Raw genomic sequence first — 20726 nt, forward strand, 5'->3', positions numbered from 1 at the left:
ATGATGAGCAACTCTAATCACATCCATTACTTCATGCAGTAATACCAGTAAACTACATGAAATTAGGTTCTTAATCAGGCTCGTAACCTTCTTTAAGCAAATATAACCTGACAGGAGCTGAAAACCTAATAGTAGACGAAATCAGACCCAGAAATGCTATGTTTGTGTCAATGAGATGATAGCTTTCCGCCAGGGTAAGATTCCAGTGCGTGACAAATACTAAGCAACAAAGCTGTTAATACTGCATGTCTTTGTGCACTCTACTTACTGATGGTGAGTAGTGTTTTGTTCTGGTTTTGTTTTGGTCCCTTCTTCTGTGAGCATTTGTAAAGGTATTTTCAGTATAATTTCATCCAATGTTTATCCCGTTTGGTGAATTAATCTGGTTATTCTTAACAACATTTTATTTCTAAAGCTTTCTATAGTAGAGACTAGTTTTGCTGAAAAGTTGTATTCTGTACCTAGTTTTCATGTTTTGTGAATAAATGTAATATAAATTCTATTGTATTAAAGCACTTCTTAGCTGCAATAGAAGACTGGCATTGGAGCCTCTAGCTCCTGTGACCTTTTTTATTCTTCTGTTTTATTGTCAGTGTGTTCTGTGAGCACAAAGATGTGATTGGCAGCGGTGTCCTTTGCCTGCCATTCATGAAGCTCCTTGTAACGTGTTGTACCTCACCCAAGTCAGAAGAGTACAAATGAAGCAGAAAGGTTATAGGGTTCCCAATCAAGCTCTTATAGCCAAAGTTACACTCTAGCTCTGGGAGGGTGACATGGAGAAATCCTCAAAATCTGAACAAAAAAGAATGCATTATTGCACTTGGAAGAACTGTGCCCCCCATCTCTGCCTCCACTGTTCCACTTACAGAATGAGTTGGAGTGATTGTTTTTCCTAGAGCTATAATTTTCTTAAACTGAGCTCTGATAGTTGAGATTTCTCGTGGGTAGTTAACAGGAGCACCTACTTTTATTTATCTTCTCTTTTGTTAGCAGTAATTTGGGTATTATTGCTGCATTCAGGTTGTAGCGATACAAACTGTGTATGAATACACAAAAGCAGAGACAAGGCACTTAAAAATAAGAATGAACAAATAGTGTTGATAATTCAGGTGCTGCAAAGTGTTTCTTTGTTTGTCCTTTTAAGTAATTCTGTACTGTTGTTTAGATAAATTCCCTCTGTATTTCACTGCAAGATGTGGTGACCAAACCTCATATTTGTATGTCTTTCTGAATTTTTTTTTTTGTAGATCCTGGCAAACAATCACTTTTGATAAACAGCCTGCATCCTTTATCAGAATAGTTGGAACTCAGAACACAGCTAACGAGGTAAGGAGTTGCTAATACAACTTATATTCTTCATGAATATTTAACTATACAATTTTTGGTATCTTACAATGAAATTAACAATACCCTCTAAAGAGAACTTTTTTTTTCTTTCTTTTTTCTTTTCCCCTCTGGAAATCTAGCAGAATGAGAATGAGTGCTTTCTGTATTTAAATATTAAAATATTAGTGAATGGTGTTACCTTAATTCTACACTCTACAGACTTGAAAGGTTGTTGCTGGTGTGGAAGATAATTTTGGTTTGACATGTTTTACAGACAAAGTACTATCAGCGTGTTTCAGGTTTTGACCTATACACTGTGCCAACAAGCATTCCTGTCAGCTTTGGTTAATATTTGAATCATTCCTTATTTTGATGACTGTTAAAAATAGCACTGTGGTGAACTAGAGAAAGGTGTATAGTCTCTGATTACTTGGTTTTATTGCCTTTGATCATTTTATTTGTCTTTGATCATTGTTGTGTAATGTCCCAGAGGACAGTTGACTTCAGTGAAACAATTTACTGTATGTAAATCTAAGAACATGTGTATGTCTTTGCAATATCAGGACCTTACGTAACAAAACACTAGAGGCACTGAGAGCTCCTTCTATGTTAATGCACGTCCACAATCTGTGTACTGTACCCACAGAACATTGTACTTTCACCCTTTACAGTGAACCATAGGTAGTGGTGTTAGAGGTTGTCAGTTCTACCTCTATTAGGAGTTACTGATTAGAATGGGATCAGATGACTTCCAGGAGTCCCTTATACCTTTAACCATTCTGTTATTTAACGTTGATATTAATGGGTGCTAGTTCTTAGCATTGAATGAGTTGTCAGATAGCATTGTTTGTACAATGAGATGTCAACATTAGTTTTCAGCAGACAATTGGAAAGAAGCTGACCATTAAATTAAACCAAAAATATCAATTATATTTTATTTTTCCTAAGGACTGCCTCTTATGGAGAACAATTCAGTCTTCATCAGTGAGTACGCAGAAATACAGAATCAGAAACTGCCTCTGGGGTTGTTACATGTGCATGAGGGAGTCCTTTTCCATTACTGATCAGTATAGGCAGTCCTATTTGCTCTCATGCCAATCTCTGTAATTTCTTAATCTTCATTAAAAGAGAATATGAGACATGTTGACTAAACTTAGCAAATCAGCCGACTAGAAACACTGCTTCCAACTTTTAATTCTCAAAGGCAGCCCTGAAAAGTAATGAGCATATGGACTTTTAAACGTAATTCTAATTACAGACTGGTTTACGAGAAATTTTATATCTTGTTTAGTTACTGATAGATGGAGCTCTGTATAACTACACTGAAGATCAGTATGTAGAAGTTGAGATTATGCTTATTCACGTAAAGGTTCAGTGAAACCATAAATACATTGCCATTCGAAGTCCCTCTGTCTTTTATCTTTAAGAACATTGCCCCATGCTATTTTATTTTAATTTTTAGACAGTTTGTTGCTCCAAAGGCTTCTAAAAAGAACATTATTAGCTTTCACATACTAATGTATTATACTCCTTTGATATATATATTAAGCAAATAATCTGTAATATTTTGTTATAAAGTTTTATTATTCAAAGTATATAGCAAGATATTTTTCATAAATCCAGTTTAATTAACAGCACTGTAATGAAAGTTTCAGTTTGTTCTGGAGCCTTGCTAGTCACTTCCATAGGAATGTAAGCATTTCCAGAATGCAGAATTATTTGCCCACAGCAAGTGGTATGATATGTCAAACCATTTTCATTTTAAACAAAATATGTTAATGGCAGCATGTTCTCATCACAAGTTTAACTGTAACATGTAGGAAAGCATTACCTACTTGTGCTGTCAGTGCACTGCCGCAGAGTTCTTCTTAACTTCGAAGCACAATCTGATTTTTGAAGCTACAAAAAAAAGCAAGCACAAGAAAAACATAAAATTGTTCAATTCTGTAAATGTTTTCATCTTTTTAACTCATCTTTCATTCACCATTTTTTCTATGTGTTGAAAGATAGGATGCTCATAGATTTACTTGACCTAGTAAATTCCTTTTCTATTTTACAACATGGTAAAAATGTAACTATTTTTCTTGCTCTTACAGATATACCACCTTCATAAATAAAAGAATTTTTTCTTGGTCTGTTTTAGCATTAGTCAGGCAGGTCATCTAATGCTTCTCTTGTAGCTTTCAAATAGTATTGACCTGGAATAAGCATCTAATTGCTAATGGGAAAGCCCTATCTAACAGATTACTGCACCAGCGTATATGTACTTGCTTTGTGTGTCAAACCTACCTTCAAATCTTCAGGTGTACTTAGCATGCTACTAATTAGACAGTGATACTGACGTGTGATCTTGGCCCTTATAGAGAAAATCATACCAGATTTTTTGTTTCAAGAATACTGGTCTTAAATACGTAATTCCAATACTGGTTGAGGTACATGAGCTCTGTCTTGTGATTCTTTCACAAGCTGTATTCTGCATATGTTGAAGTGATAGAGCAACTGAAAATGATGTTGAGAATTCACAGACTTGTTAACACTTGCCAGATGCTGAGAATTCAGTGTGAAGGAGGTGGTAACAAAGAAAGTTGTAATTTAAGAATTAGTTACTTTAGATGTTATTGACCAGTATCAGCTGAATTTCAGTGGTAACTATACTGTTTTAACATACTATATGAAGTGAAACTTCAGGTGAGAAACGTTCTTAGTGTAACATACAGTAGAGATAAGGAATTTCTAACTTACAGTTATCCATTCCTTTTTTTCGAGTGTGCTGCCTTTATAGGAAAGCTATGTATTAAAGAGATACAACGATAAGATATATTGTTCTCTTCTAAAAATACTGATAGTGATAAGTATGGCTGGAAAAATGTCAATAGCTGTTATTTAAAAAGCAGAGGAGAGCAATGAATATAAAAGTGGCTTCTCAAGAAATGGAACTGAACACATGAATTGACTTATTAAGAACTGTAGCAGATGGAGAGAATTCACACCACTGTAGAAATTAGTTTGACTTAGAAAAAAAATCACCAGAAGAAATGCAGAGAAAAAGCCATTTTTCCATTCTTTCCATGTGGGTGTATATACATGTTGGCAACAGTGCAGACAGAGAGGTGGCACTGCATCTTTATGTGAACGTGTGTACATATATAAGGGATTACAAACATACATCATAGTGTATCTATACAAAATCTGCAAGAATTTCTACATTGAAAGGAACAAGAAAATATAATGGGGATTCAAAAAAGAAAAAAAGCAGTGACTGTGAATGTTTTTTGCTTTGTTATTTTTTATTATTCATTTCATTCATGCTGTTAGAATTTGAATTAACAAGCTACCTTCCCAGAAAAGACCCAGGGGCTATTGCAGACATGCCAATGTAGGCATCTGCTCAATATGCACTTTTGCAAGGATGGTCAAAAACAGTAATAGGATTTTCAGTTGTATTAAAGGAAGGATAAAAAAATATAATAGTGTGTATTCCTCAATGAATATGTAGTACTCCTGTGTTTCGTTTATGGTATTTGCTTTTGTCCATTTCAACTTGACAAGGCCTGGGAAGCGAATTTAGAAGTGACTGCACTTCTTTGCGAGAAGAGCTTTAAAGACATCAGCTACATATAAGATTGATGATAGTGGTCCAGGTATTGTTTGAAGCCTCCAAAGCTGGTCACTGTAATAAAGGGCACAATTCATCTGCTTCAGTAGCAGCTTCCTTGAACAGGTTTGAATACATTTCTACATAACTCCAGAAAAGATCTGAACAGCTGCCACTGTTGTTACAGAAATGGGCGATCTTGAAATAGGATCATATTGGTAATGATTTGAACTCCATATCTAGTGTGTGTGAATAGCAGTCTTTTGAAGATGATAATTAAATCATATTACACATTTAAAACAATTAATGTGATTTATTGTTTTCCAATAGTATGTATTAGATATTTATGCTATTTGGCAAAGGAAAAATCACAACTATATCTATCTGCCTTCAAGCTATCTTCCTAATTTTCTGTGTCATATGGAAAAGTTTGTATAATTTCTAGGCCTTCTCTTGCTCCACTCTTATAACTTGTATCAGTTTGTAATATTTCTGTCACATGGAATAAAGGTTGTGAGCTCATGATGACGCATTCTTATTGGACTTAGTGCTTTTGCACTGATCTGGCCTGCATGCTTGCATAAAGATTTCATCTTACTTTGATCATGCTTTTTCCGGCATTTAATTGTTTATCTTCCTTTTTGTTCTCTCCAGGTGTTTCACTGTGTGCATTTTGAGTGCCCTGCACAAAGTGGTACCCACAAGGATGAGGGTTGCAAGGAAGTGGCAACAGCAGAGGTGGGGACTAGTGAACAACAGCTTGTTTCTCGTCCTGCTCGAGCTGGGAGCACTAGTTCTTTGCATTCTCTTCCTGGATCCACCTTGCGTTCACATGCTCACCAACCATAAAGGAGATCGAAAGGGAGCTTTTGCAGCCCCCTTGACATTATATAAAATTATTCAGAACTTTCTTGCGCTGGCACCTTTTCTTTCTTCTCCACTGTGAAGAAAGGGGACCATGTCTTGAAATGCTGAAATGGCAAAGGCTTTTCCCAAGGACATGAAGTGACTGCTTCACTCTTCTCAATTTGTTCAAATCAGGCTGGTCTCCAAAGGGGGAGAAAATAGGTCTTCAATCTTCATCAAGTACCCCATTAACACCCTACCTCTCTAATCTAACCAAGGCAAGGAGAACAAAAGGAAATAAAAGGCAGACCTACAATGAAAATCTAAAATGACTTGAGCAGAATAGAAGGCATATGAAATAACTATTTGTTCCCTGAAGGCTTCCATTAGCGAAGAAAATGTTTATGGAACACATCAGTACAGAATGTGTTATTTTTGAAAGTTATTCTTCATTCATATTCCTTTGTAACCAGTAATCTCTTTTTAAAATTGTTTTAACTTTGCATCCCACTTTCTCTCTTATTTTTGGCTGCAGCAAATGCTGTGCAGTAGATTAAGGAAGCATCAAACATGTTTACCTGCTGAGATGCAAATTCCCTCATACATCAGTGGGATGTCAAGAAAAGCCTTTATGATATCAACAAACTAATTAATGGATGCTGTATTAATCTCGATCCTAGTTGGCTTTTCTGTGTGCAAAATTGTCATTTCTTAGAGTCAAAAGGAAAATTTCAAAATCAAAACTCTATCTTGAGAAAAACCTGTTTTTCACTCGTGAAGATGATTACTTAAATTTTACTCATATTTCTAAGACAACTTGCAACAGATAATCAAAACTTTTTGGTCCGGAAAGTGAAAATTCATCTGGTCACTGACAAGTAGTTGTTCAGAATACAAAAGAAAGGATTTGCAGAAGGCTATTTTTATCCAAGAAACGATGCTTTACAGCCTGAATCTAAAAATTTAAGGGCCACACATAAACTTTCTCATAATCTTCATGGAGTGTTATGCTTTTGCACTGTATTATAAGGGATCTGGCTCTCATTTTACTTCACAGAATTAATTATCCATCCATGTCTGGATTAAATTGCTTACTACTTCACTTATTCTATGTGTTTACACATTAATGAGAATGCAACCTCTCACTTTCCAGATCCAGATGACTTAGGAAGAGCTCCTTGTTGGCCTTTCAGTGAAAGTGTGTTTTTGTATTATGACAAGCACTGGTGTAATTGGCAAAATTGATTAGAAGGGTAGTGATTCCTCTCAAAGCATCTTATACTGGAAATGTCAGCCATCCAGTTTTATGAACATGGAATTTCCTGCGGTGACAAATAGCCTTGTCAGAAGAAAACAAAGCTAATATAGGATAAAAATGGTTTTCCTTTGCATTACCATACTGATAAAATGAGCTACATATCAATATAGCAAATAGTATGCTAATTTATCACAATACGTAATTTGAAAGAATTTCCCTACTGTGTGCTGGTTGTGCTTAAAACTGGAAGAAATACAACAAATGGCAGCAATGAATCAGTAGAAGCATCATAGGAGAAATGCTTTCTCTTTGTTGTTTCCAATAAAATTGACTAGACTTCATCAAGAATATTACAGTATTTTTCATTGCCAAATTACTTTTGAGTACTGACATTTGCATGTCGTCCCATCCCTTCCCACTGTTGTCGTCTGTCTTGTGATGTCTGTCAGTGAAGATGCATGCACACTACATTGTCTGTCATTTTTAATACACTTCATGGCTGCCTTATGCAGCATTGAGTTCTGAGACAGGATCTTGCTTATGAGCCAGTACCTAGTCTTGGTTGCCGATTACCTTATGGCTTAGCAGCCTTTGGAGCATGAAAGAATTGAGGCTAGCTACTGGGGATGCAATTGCTTTATGTAATTATAGGTCCAAAAAGTTGGATTATTTTTTCTTTGAAAAGTGAAAACAGATCTAGTTTAGTTTTAGTCCATGCCAGAACTTACTGAGCTGAATGGAGCATGTCTTGTCTTTGGTAGTTAAGACCTTTTGTGTCAGTGATGATATTTCTTTGCAGTTTGATCAAACAAATGTACGTTTTTCAAGTTGTGGACACGCAGGGGGTGTAACTTCCTAGCTGTTGTTACAGAAAATACTTAACTTTTTAAAAAAGAACAAGAAAAAGAAGTTTGTGCCAGATGTTGGGAGTTTAGGTGCTCAGAGAAAGAACAGGATTTTCAGTTTGTAATCTTTGATGTGCACAATTAATTTTTTTGTATACTAATAAGCCTTACAGACCATACGCTATTGCAGATTCTTTTTGATCTTGCCCTATGACTCACTGTTGAAGAGAAACGTCTATTAATTTCCCATGGCATTAGTGCTCTGCCAAGAATCTGAATGAACAGATAAGAGAGATTCTCAAAGCAAAAAGAATCTTGTCCTATAGAAATGCCAATTTGCACCCCCAAAAATCATTCAAAACAAAAGCCAGTATAGCAGTGTCCTTTCTTACAGTCTTTATCCCTTCCACAACTTAAGAATGTCTACCTTTTTATTCAAAGAAATAATGTTGAAATGTCTAAGGGACCTGAACTCTGCTTGTTCTTCTAACATCATCCACTCTCAAACACCCCCAATATCTTTGTGGCCTAGTATAGGTCTCTGCCTTAAACACAGTGCCAGCAAAATATTACTACTGGCAAAGGATGACATCAGAGAAGACTGATATATACTTTTCTGTGAGTGTTCTCGTGCTTTCTAAGTATTCTCTGCATCTACTAACTCCTAATATGAGATGTAGCTCTTGGATGTTCTTCTGAAATCTAGTTTTTTTTCTTGCAGTGGAAATAAATTGTGCTGTTATGGCTTAATATCAAGGCACTTATAAGCAACAGGGTTTAACTGAGTCATGAGATACTATAATTATTCAGAACTGCATGATCACTTTCTTTTACTTGCAACAGAGGTTGAAGAGAAATGACCAGCTGTTCGTTGCTTTTTGTCGGACACTATAGGATAGACCTGTTGTCAGCTTTCTAGACAATAGAATTAACTGTATTGCCAATATTGAACCATTTTGTTTAGTTAGTACTTCAGCCGTAGTTATCATTTGATATCTTTAAATTCTCTTGTCCTCTTTTTCTCTTGTTTTTCTTCCATTGACTGAATTCAGAGTTGGGTCTAACTCATATGTAGCTTAACAGAGCTCTTTCTAAATTCTCTTTATTTAATGCACTAATTCCAAGTGAATTTTAGAGATTTTTATTCACTGAAATCTGTGGCCAAAGATTGCCTTCAGCAAGAGTAAATTCAGTATTTGTAAAACTGATTTATGTGTGAAAATAAGTTTCTAAAATGAGCAAAATTGTGCAGCTCTGCTTTCAAATGAACTCTAAAACAAGTCTGAATGACAACAAGAATGTCAATGAGAGAAATTAATCCAAGAGTTACATAAAGGACAGTACAGAGGAAGAATCATCAGTGTTCTTAGGAAAGTAACTGTTTTTCATTGCACTTTCCTTCCTTTACAGCTCTATTTAATCCTTTTCCCATGCAAATCTGTTTTGCTTGTTCAGTATGACAGTTCATGGTGGAGCTCTGTGTTTTTCATTATTGCTGAAAAGTTGAAATGAACTTAATGCTTCTTCATCTTTACTAATCATAACAACAAATCAGAGAGTCTTCAGTTTATTACCTAACTTGATTTCCATGAGAGAAAAGAAAGCAAATGATATCAGTAGTTTTCTTTTTACTTTAAGCAAATTAAGTTACCTAGCCAAATGCATGTGAGTATCTACTTAGTGTTCAACAGTGCTTTGTACAGAAGTCAGTGTGAAGATCAGAAGGCAAAGTTAGTGTCATTTTTGTCTGATTCTTATGTAATCCTTCTGCTTATACAGTGTCACCCAATCAGAGACCCTTGATATGGAATCAGAATTCAGCTAAGTTCACAGGAAGCAGAAAAGCTCTGCATCATTTTTCCCCTAAGAAAATGTTTGCTGGCTTGTCTTTTGACAGGTGATGACATACCATCAAATCAGCAAATGAATGCATTTGTAATTTGTTGTTGTGGTTGGAGCAATCAGCAAACACCAGAGCCAGTGGTATTTAATGGAGTATTTAAGAGTAGACATTTAGACTTGTATGTTATTGTAGCAGTTGCTAGAGGATAAAACTGTGCTTAGAAGATAATACTTCTTGAGGCCTGGTACCCTTTCCCTTCTCTTAACTGATGATGTGTTTAGGTTAGAATCCTCAGCTGTCTCTGGTTGCCAGCTGTTGTACTAGTTAAATTACATGTCAGAGCTCCACAGGCTTTGTACAGGACACAAGTAATAAAAATACTGGGTTAAATTCTGAATGGAATACCATACTCATATACCATATACCAATTTTAATTGGAATACCATATTCATATATGTGTTAAAATGGAGCTTAGTAGCTTATCGTTTCACTTGAATTTAGAATAGGTTCCTAAAGCTCCTAAACTGAGAAAAACTATGTGAAATGTTAATACTCTGTGGTATGGCAGGATGTGAGATCACTTTGATGGTTGCTTAAGATGTGGAAATGTCTAAGGTATGGGTGAACACGTCCAAAGCTGGTTTTTCCAAAGTTGTTAGGAATTGGTGATTTGGCTGTAGTAAAGTTTATAAAATAGAGCAAATCAGATGCTCATCTCAAAGACATTTATGCATGTTGCTCCTAGGTAACTTGCATGTGACTTGTGGTCTTTACACAGTGAGCTTCCATATGAATTTAGCTGACTTCTCAAAAACACGTACAGACTTCTCAAAGGCCATTCACAAGCTCCATTGCAGTGTAGACTGAGGTAATGTGGAAGTCACACCAAGAGTCCATCACAGAATTTGAGTCTGTTTGTCTTTGAAAATGATTACTGGAAAATCAGTTATAAAAAGCACCCTGCAATTTTTATTAGAGAAACAAAGCCTAAATTAACATAATGTAGTATAATATGAGGAAAATGCAAGTATCTGGTATTTACACATAGATTGACTAGATTTTCTAATACTGTATGTATTTAATCACTATGATGTACATACAGATGGTGGAAGTAAGTAAACAACCAGCTCTATACTTAAGTAATATGCCCTTGGTAGTAGACATTATCATCCCATCAGGAAATCAGAGAAGTTTTTCTTTTCTTGTTCCTTCCAGCCTAGTAGAATAGCGTAGCTAAATGTTCAGAAATAAAAAAAAAAATAAAAAATAATTGATTTGTTACATAAATGTCCTGGGAGTTGAAGTTTAGATTATTGTAGCTAAAAATCAGAAGGAGTCGTGACTTCTGTCTGCTTAGGTGTAAATCTGCCTCCCCAGTGCCTCCTGCTGCTTCAGGCCCTGAGCTTTTGTAGTGGAAGGAGACATTGTTGGTGCAGTGTAAGTACATTTCTTTGTCAGAACTTTTACTCATCTATTTTGTGTTTAGCATCTTGGCATATCCATTCTGTTAGAAGAAGGTAAGCTGGCTTCTCATGGCTTTCGAAGTTACTCATTGTCTCCTGCAGACTGACAGATACCTCACCACTACTGTCTGCATTAAGGAGTTCGCAAAACTGTTATACAACAAATGCTGTATGTCCAAACAGTACCAGCTGACCTTAAAATATCTTAAGCTGGCCTGTATTATTGTTGAGATGAGATCTTGCATGTCTAAAACTCTGTGCCATGCAATCCAAGTGAACAGTAGTGGCTGCAGCTTCTTTCTGCAGAGGAAGCAGGGAATTTGCACGCGTACCAGAAATAATTCATTTTCTTTGTGTTGTTTCTGTTCTACATCCCATGTCTCTGTACTCCTGAGCTATAATTGCTAGGTGGTTTATAATCATAAGTACCTAGAATCCAATAAGTATGTTTAACAATTGATATCAAGAACTTTTGTCTTTAATGAAAAGTTTTATATTGTGCTTTTGAAGCATGATTTGTCCCCTGGATTGTTTATTAGTGTCTTCTATAGCTGGAGTTGTGAGGAAGAAACTGGAGAAAGGCTGTTATGTAGTTGCATGCTTCTGTTTCACAAGTTGAAGTGACTTGGCAAAAAAAGTATTTTTACATGCTTTTTTTGTGTGTGTGTGTCTATAAGGAGTCTGTAGTTTAACTGAATGTAGATGATGAACCGAGGAAGATGATGAACTGAGGCAGTAAGATTTTGTTCATTTTAATAGGAAGAACAACATGAAGGTCTGATCACTGTAGTCTGAGCTACATCTGCTTGTTTCCTGTCCTCACAGCTCTTAACTTTTCCTACACGATTCCCCCAGTCTGCCTGTTTCCCCTTTTCTTTTTCTCTCTATCTGGAATCATATTGCTGTTGCTGCAGTGTTTCCCGGAACTTTCCACTAATCTGGGATATATTAAGTATTTAAATTTATTTAATTGACTTTTACACCTTTTTCTGTTATATACAGAATTCAGTAGCCTAGTCCCAATTCATTCACATCAGATTTAAAAGTCAGTTACTGCTGAGCTGTCAAGAGATAGTGAGTTTAATTTGGCTGTCTTTGGATATGGAAAATACTAACTGCTTTCAAGCTTCTACTTTCATAATCTGAACTCTGTTTTCCTTAAGAGAAAAATCAGTTGAGATATTTTCTGTTGATTTAAGTAAAAGGTCAGGATTTGTGTGGGCTTATCTAATTTAAATCCAATATAATTGTGTTTCTTGTTCATTGTGATGTTCATATATGTTCAATTTGTTAGTTGTTCATTGCTCGATGTTCCAGTTGTATATAGGTGTTGTTTTCTCAATAAACTGCATCATGAAAAGTGAACTCTGAAAGAATCTGCAACTTTTCAGAACGCTTGTTTCAGCTGCTTGTAGATTCAAATGTTACACTGAGCGCACGGGCTCCTTGTGAGAAATACAGCAATGCTTCACAATTCAGTGTCCATGGCTATTAACTTTGTCTATTATATTGCAGAACCTTCCTTTCTGCTTTGCTCAGTTTCATCAATACTGATTTTCTTTGTGGGGTGATTGTTAATATTGTTCCTTCAAATATTATAAGTTAAGTATTAGTAGCCAGGCCAAACAGAAGTTCTATTTTTAATGAACTTTTTCCACTCATTCCCATCAGTGCTCCTCTTTCTCAGCTGGCAGTGGTTTATATAACTCTATGGTTATGTTCCCCTTCTCTGTAGCAATTACCATTTTATCTTGATAGTTTTGTGCATTAAATCCCTACCCTTGTTTCTCATGTTTCCTAAGCATCCACTTACCAAAGCCTGGTCCAAACCTACCTCAGACATTACTGTGAACAGATATGAGATTCAGTTACAGTGAATACTTTATCATAGTCCTTTAAACATTAAGTGCACGTACATGGAGCTTAATCAGCCTGACAGACAGCAATTGCATTGTCAGGAGCACAGTCTCTGGAGTAAGGCATTTAAGCAGCATGAATTCACAGGCACACCCAGCAGGGCTCCTACTCAGCACTCCTTCATGAAAAACATTTAAGGAGCATGATTTCTGATATGGGAAATACTTCACCTTTGTGGTTGAGTTCTTTGAAGGAACATGATATTGCCTGCACTGGACTGTTTTAACCTATTTTTTATTGTGACAACCATTGGATATGTTGTGACATCACACCTCCACTGCTGGTTGTTAGGAGCTGCACTACTGTATTGGACTGTGTTTATCAGGTGAGAATAATCCCCCACAAAGCACTGTTTCCATGACCTTGGTAACGTTTTCTACTGCTGTGGATATGCATTGCCAACCAGTTGAGCTAATCAGTTTTCAGGGAGAACGCTAGTTGCAGATTGCACTGCAGTGATCTGATTGGTAACATTGAGAACTGCCTGGATTTTAAGTTAGCCACTCAGCCTGGTAAGCCTTGTTAGTACTGATTTACCATTAGATATGCACATTGTCGTTTTCTGTGAACTTGTAGAAAAAGAAGCATCTCAATCCTCTGTAACAACCAACACAGTCCTCTGTAACAACCAACACAGTCCTCTGTAACAACTGTGCTTGTAATGCAAGTTACGGGGTTATTAAACAAGCATAGGGCATTCTGTCCATTCTCTAGCACTGTATTAACAGTTTGCATGAACAGCTGATAAGCAAAGGCTTCTGACAGCAAGGAAGACTAGCTCTGGATTTGTTATTTTAGAGTTTCAAAGAGCAGCCAAACTTTCCACAGCGAATACGGGACCAGACAATGCTGAATTCAAAACATCAAGTGAAACTTGTGCTTTGTATTCTTTTCTTTAGGGATTCTTCTTTTAAGTATTTAACTTCATAGAAAAAATATAGGGTATATTTAAAATGGTGATAATCAGAAATGCAGCTTTTCAGGAACGAGAGGGATGTAGCTTGAGAAATAAAGTGATCTTTTATGTTCAAACACTTACCCGCAGTTTTGTTAAAGTAACGGTGGAGCCTTTCTGGTGCTGTTCACTTATTGCATTTAGGAATTTGAGGCTTTTGGAAGAACTGGACTTAGGTCCTAGACACATCAAGGCCTCTATTGATGTGGAACTCATAATACAGCAGCTTTAATTTCAGCATAGAAAACACTGGGCACTTGCATGCCAGTGCACTTCCTTGAAGCTTTGAAAATATTGAAATCAACAGCTGCAGTAGGCTACTACCAGCATGTGCCACTGTACTCTTAGGAAGAAGAAATTATGAATACACAATCTTTGTTACCTGGGAAGTGGAGAGACCGAACTCAAAGGACAGAAGTACAATGCCAAATTGTAAGATCAAACTGAGATGCCATAGTAAACCATCACAAAAATGGCATAATATAATTAGATCTGGTTACTTTTGTGCATTTATTAGCCATAAAATGAGTTTTTTATTAACCGTTGATGAGTTTGACAGTTGTTAGGTTTGGAGACTGAGAACACAGTGATTCGAAGTTCCTTTTAAGAAATGCTGTTCCTTTTAAGAAATGGATGTATATATTTTAGAGCATAAGCTGCCAGTCACCTCATTTACTAAACTTAGACATTTTTAACATATGGTATTAGTGATGCAAGGAAGACTTGGTTTTGAAATAATATTTGTCTAATACAGTACAGGCAGGACGTAAGCCAGAAAGTTGTATAACCCACTCAGTGAAAAGCAATGTACTCTGAAACCATCTGCGTTCCCAGGCCATGTGTCCAAGTCACAAAGAAGGTGAATGCTTTTTGCTCGATCTTGATGAATCAAAGGCTTCTTGAAGGCTTTAAGAATTTCCACTGCAGCCCTCAGGCACAATGTTGGTAATGTCCAAGATAATGCAATTCCTAGCATCGTGCTGATGTATTATACTGGAAAGAAAATAAAAAGTTACAAAACAGAGCGAGGAGGGGCAAGTTGGATGAGAACAAAGTGTGGAAGAAATATTCTGTCTCATTGCTCTGGTAAGGATCTGGTTTATCTTTGTGCTTAGGCTTGTAAAATGATTATGAATAGGAAGGGTACGTGAGGGAATGCAGACTGAAGTGGAAATGCAGACACCTTTCCAAACAGAAGCAGAGTACAGGGGCAGTTGGTTGCTACAGTCTAAGGACTTTTTTCCAAATTACTTCTAATTCTAGAGGATGGATTCACTTGTTAACAAGTAGTGGCAATCTAAGCATAAGACACTGTGATATCATCATCTGAGTTGGAAAGACCAGATACATACCATGTAAAAACCATTTTCTTTTCTCTATATAAAGCAAAATACACATAAATGGGACATTTTCGTTAATCATTTTGTAATTTGTCCTCTATTGACTGCTACTTACATACCCTTGTAGGCTATGCTCCACAGATCTCCTTGTAGCTTAAGGTAAAAAAGAATTAATAATGTAAGATCTTACTTGAGTCTCTCTGCTCCCGTGCTTTCCCATTCTTCCCCTTTTTCTTTCCCAAATATTTACCAATACATGTTATTCCATAGCAGGAAAAAGGTGGGGTGGGGGTGTATTTAATTGGTTTTGTTTGTTTTTGTTTCTGAAGCATCAGAGAAGGAAAGGTATATAGGAAAAAAAAAATGTATCCCACTTAATAAGAACAAGTTAATCTCAAAATTATCTCTTATTGCAGCAGAGTCATTGGAAAATAGCATGTGTCTATTCTGTGCAGTGCCAGCTTTAGTCCCATTTATGTACAACTGTTCTTTGCTATCTGTTTTGAAGATGTTAAGCTTGGAAGCTGAAGCTTAAATTTTTAAGCTTTTATTTTTTAAAGGCTGCATGACTCAGGGAGGAATAGAAATAACCATAAATCTTCACTCCTATCAGCAACAAACAGCCTGCCAGCTGCACAGGTTCCCTCCTGGCTTGCAGAAAGGACACGGGCCAGTTATTATCAGTGTATTCATAGAAATGCTAGTTTCTCTCGTTCTGTTTGATCAAACAAGCGTGGTTTTTGAATGTTAAGATTCATGGCGTGTGTCTATGGGATATAGTGGGATCGCTTAGTGCTGAAATATCACCATCTCTAGGATAAAATCAAACAGGCATGAGGAGGCATTTTTAGAATATGAAAGGTATAAAGGTATATTTGGCTTCTTATTTTTTTGAGCAGTTATTCTTTAAGAGAGGACATTCTGTATCCTGACAGCTCGGTTTCCTTAAGCCTTTGGAGAGAGATATGGTCTCCCTTCTTAGGCATCCCTCCTCTTAAAGTAGTCCGTAGCAGAGGAAGGTTCATGAAGAACCTTATCAAAGGCTTTTTGGAAACCTACATATAGTATACTGAATTGATGACTTGCACCATTGTGCTCACTGACTTCTTCAAGGCTCTTAACATATTTATAAGGTAATTATTTCCTCTGCAAATGCCATCCTGAGTGTTCCCAATTTGTTTACCAAAGAGGAAATGAAGAGACAAGCCACGCTTCTGTGCACCGTGGAACAGTTTTTACCCTTTCCTATCTGCTGGGTCATACGCTCTTACCTGTCCCCTATTGCATTTGGACTCCATCGCTACTGCATTTAGTGTGATTTTAGAAGATGGGAGTCACTGCTCAGGGTGTAGTGTGTATTGCTAATCAACCCACACCCAGCCAAGGAAGCATGATTATGGAATAGCTGAGGAATTTGGTTGTCATGAAGCATTACCAATTGCTCTCCCTTGTGCCTGCTTCCCTGGGCTACTGTCTTGTGCCGTGGAGCTCATGCAGAGGGCAACAACATAGGCTGAGACACAGCTGTGTTTATTTCATCTAAAGACTGTCTATAGGCCATGAGTAGGTGCTCGTATCTCTGTGTGCTCAATGGATGCAAACTGCTACAAGCAAATCAGCCGTGGGCATGCACATACTTGTACAATGAGAGATTCCTAGTTTGATTTGTACCATTTGTGAGCTTTGAAAATGTGGACTGTTGTATTCTTTGTTAATAAGCTTTGTTGATGATTCCAGGATTGCTGCTAAAAACCATGTAAAAGGGATTCTAAGAACAGCTAATAATAGCACTTGCATTGGAGCCCATGCATGAGACCAAGTCAGAGCTGTATTTGGAGGTATTCATTTTTTGACAAAAAAGCTTTTTCTGCAGCCTGGTTTCATGATTTACTTAGGTACAAAGTGTAGGAGGAAATCATATACAAACAAGTGTATTTGAATATATTGATGTGGGGCTTAATAAAAGAGTATTAGAAAGGTTGGGGTGTGTCTGAGGCTCCCTAGTGCAGTTCTACAAGTACGCTTGGTTTAGCAAGGCAATTTGCTCTCAGTCCGCCACTGCAATGGATTAAACTTATGCCACTGTAAGGATCTCAAAAGGTCTTTCTTTCTATCATTCCCATGAAATGTACATTTAAGATGTGTATTTTTAAAAAATGAGAATGTGGAACAAATAGGTGATTTGACAAGCGTGTTCTTTTTGCTGAGTGCCCTTTGCAGGACTGCTGCACAAATATCCTTGTTGTTTTAATTCATTATCACATTCTGTTATCGGCTGCTGGGTGAAAAGACATTTTTTACTAAAGTGCTGACACAGTGTAGTTTTACTGCTGCTTGCACTGTCCAGATTTCAGCATCATATAGTGGAGATGACACTTTCTCTCACAGAAATATTTTTAAGCTAATAGTGTTACTATTAATAAATAGGATTTTGTTAATATAAATGGAAAATATACTGTGATACTTTTAGCCATGCTCAAAGCCAAACGGCACCAGAACAAACTTGCTGGAAATGCATAAGCTTACATTACAGTAACATTTTGATTGCTCATGGTTTTTAATGACAATATGAGACAGAAACAACTACCCTTGTAAGTGATCAGAACAAAGAAAGGAATTAACCTATAATTTGTTTGCTGTCATAATAATCTCTAGGTTAAAACCTGTTAGGATGATCATAAGGGAAGAAAGCTCTGCCTTTGTGACTGAGGGTGATAGAAGATGTGTCTTTCAGAAAAAGCGCAGGAAGAGAAAACAGAGGATTTGTACACTTTACTCTCTCCTATATATTTAATGGTACTTTTTCTTGGCCTACTTCCAGCAGCTTTCCTCCCCTTTGTGTTGCTGTAACTACAGTGCAGAGGGGTTTCTATCAGTGACAGTGAAGTTCTCTAAAGTTCAGTCTGTTGTGAGGAAAATGGAGCATATCCTTACTATACAAACATTTTCTTTGTTCGTGTTCTTATGTAGAACTGATGAAAATATTTATTTAAATGCATAGAAATGCTCCTTTATCAAAATGTTGCCTCCAAATGCAGACCTGGAGAATTACCTGGGCAGAACACTGAATACAGCATTGGCAGTTTCAAAGTCTTAACTGGGCAAAGTTTTGCCTCAGCTGTAGTTTAGCCCCTGGTTAGAAAAGACAATTAGCTTCAGTATTCTTTCCACCTTTCTCAAATTGGGAGTGATAGTATGAACATGGATATGTTATCCTGCACACTTTATTAAATCCTAATTCCTCATTAATTTGACCTTTCTTTTGGTTTCAAACCAGACTAGGACAGGAAGAAATGCTGTCGTCTTCTGGCATTTGCAAGACTTGGGTTTGACTGATGGAGTGTTTAATAGCTCCTGCGGCCCATTACACTTGCACATAATCTTTCTGGGTGATGGGCCAGCATTTGGACATTAGGGTATATGACTAGGACGATTAAATCTTCTCAAAGTGGATGCTGTTACTCCTTTCATGCTGTTATTCATACCATTGACCTCAAAAACACAAACTGCATGTTTATTAATATCCCAGAGTATTTTTTTTCTTGTTTTACCAAGTATAAACTCTGAAAACAGAGGTAGCTGCTTAGGGAAATAACTTTCTCAATTACTTCAATGTAGCAGTTTCTAAGTTTAGCTGTTAAAGGTCAGATTCCCTCTCAGAAGATGAGGAAAGGGGATTCATCTTCAAGAAGTAACTCTTTGGCCAGACATGAAGGAGCTCATAGGCTATGGTGATCCATAGTCAAGGAAGTGCTTTTGTATTGTAATGGTTGTGATGTTTTTTATTTGTGTGAAGATGAGAGAGAAAGTAGGAGATGAAATGTGAACATTTGGGGCCATATCAAGGCCATACTGACCTGTAAGTAAAGTTGGTGTTTATAACATCTGCTTTGCAAATCCTGACTGTCTGTGCAGTCAGAAGCAAGTAGGCTGGATACTGAAGCTAACAGGTGTCTGAATTACGTGGACTAAATATGATCTATAATTCTTTCCACTTATTTCAGTATTAAACAGGTCATATCAGCTGTGATGTCACAGGTTGAGGCATATCGGTAGGCACATAAATGTAAGATACCATGGAGGGGCACTACATCATATTTAATGGTTTGCTTTTACTTAGCTGGAGATGCTTGTGTCATATCTAAATTCAAAATATCGAATGTTTTTAACTTGATTACAAGTTTGTAATGAGTTAAGTACAGTACAGTCTCCATCACAAATGTCACTTGCAGCACCTCCCTGTTTTTAATCAATATTAAAGATGACATAGGGTTAAGGTTGCACTCATGATGTATCTGAAGGCACTATTCTGTGCTAGGTGCTATGCAAACATGTATTTCAGGTTTAGTTTGAAAGTGTCACCTGACCCATTCTATGGCAAGGAAGATAGTAACGCATTCTGTTTCCCTGAAGACATTGTAGAAGCGACTAGCTGACAGCTGTAGTGTAAATTTTACTCCTGAGGATGTGAAGTAGCAAGTTGCTTTATCATTTTCTTCCTCAAATATAAGTAAATTCGCCAATTTCTTTTGGAGTGATTTTAATTTTGATGTTGTTAGGCAGCTTTATTTTTCTCAAGATTTATGGTTTTCCTTATGTGTCATTCTCCCTACCATTTTTTCTTTTCCATCCCTCTTCAGAGTCACATTACTGAAGGAGAGCAGATGCTGACAAACAAAAAGAACTTTGTACATTTTATTTATCATGAAAGTGCTAAAAATCTAGCTTTTTAGCTCACTTAATCATTTTGACAGGGTGACAATACGATGTATCATCACCAGGCAGATGACACTAGACAGATGACAATACTAATCCTGCAGTAAGTTCTCCAGGGAGATTTCTATTGTAAAAATTGACATATATTGCATCAAGGTGAACATAATACATTTAGGAAAACAGCAATTTGCTACTTTGCACTGTGTGGTCTATCTCTAAGTCTTTATCAGTTTTAAGTCAGAGTTTCTGCTAATCTCAGCTGCCTCAGACTTTGGGCTCCGAAAGAACTGGCTGGTTCTTCACATCAGCCCCCACTTCTGGAGCTGTGCGTGTCCTATACATCAGCATCCCCACAGACGTTTGCTTAATGGTCATTTCCTCAGAGGCTCCTGTCAGAGCTGTTGGCAGGGTAACAGAGGAGTTACCTGGGAAATTGCTAACTCACTTTCACTGAACGATAGACCATTTTATTGCAAACCATGTTTGACCACTTTCTGAATGTATGAATTGCTTTCAGAGAGGAAACTGTTTCTCGCAAAGATGATGTCACCCAGCAGGTGACCGATGTCCAAAACTTCCAATGGGATAGAAGAGTTCTTTAAAACGTATCCGCCCTGCTGAG

The 20726-nt window shown here is 36.9% G+C and overlaps 1 protein-coding gene across 1 annotated transcript in view; it reads left to right on the forward strand.

The window, feature by feature from the left end:
• Window positions 1–12541, forward strand: part of BTBD9 (BTB domain containing 9) — a 107278-nt gene extending 94737 nt beyond the window's left edge. Inside the window, exons 11-12 of the mRNA XM_015857669.3 lie at window positions 1248–1326; window positions 5576–12541. Of these exons, the coding sequence (XP_015713155.1) occupies window positions 1248–1326; window positions 5576–5770 (274 nt within the window). The 3' untranslated portion in view covers window positions 5771–12541. The remainder of the gene's footprint in view (window positions 1–1247; window positions 1327–5575) is intronic.
• Window positions 12542–20726: the final 8185 nt, after the last annotated feature.

Source organism: Coturnix japonica, chromosome 3 (genome assembly GCF_054131305.1).
Source record: "Coturnix japonica strain WE chromosome 3, WE-NBRP24, whole genome shotgun sequence".
NCBI lineage: Eukaryota > Metazoa > Chordata > Aves > Galliformes > Phasianidae > Coturnix > Coturnix japonica.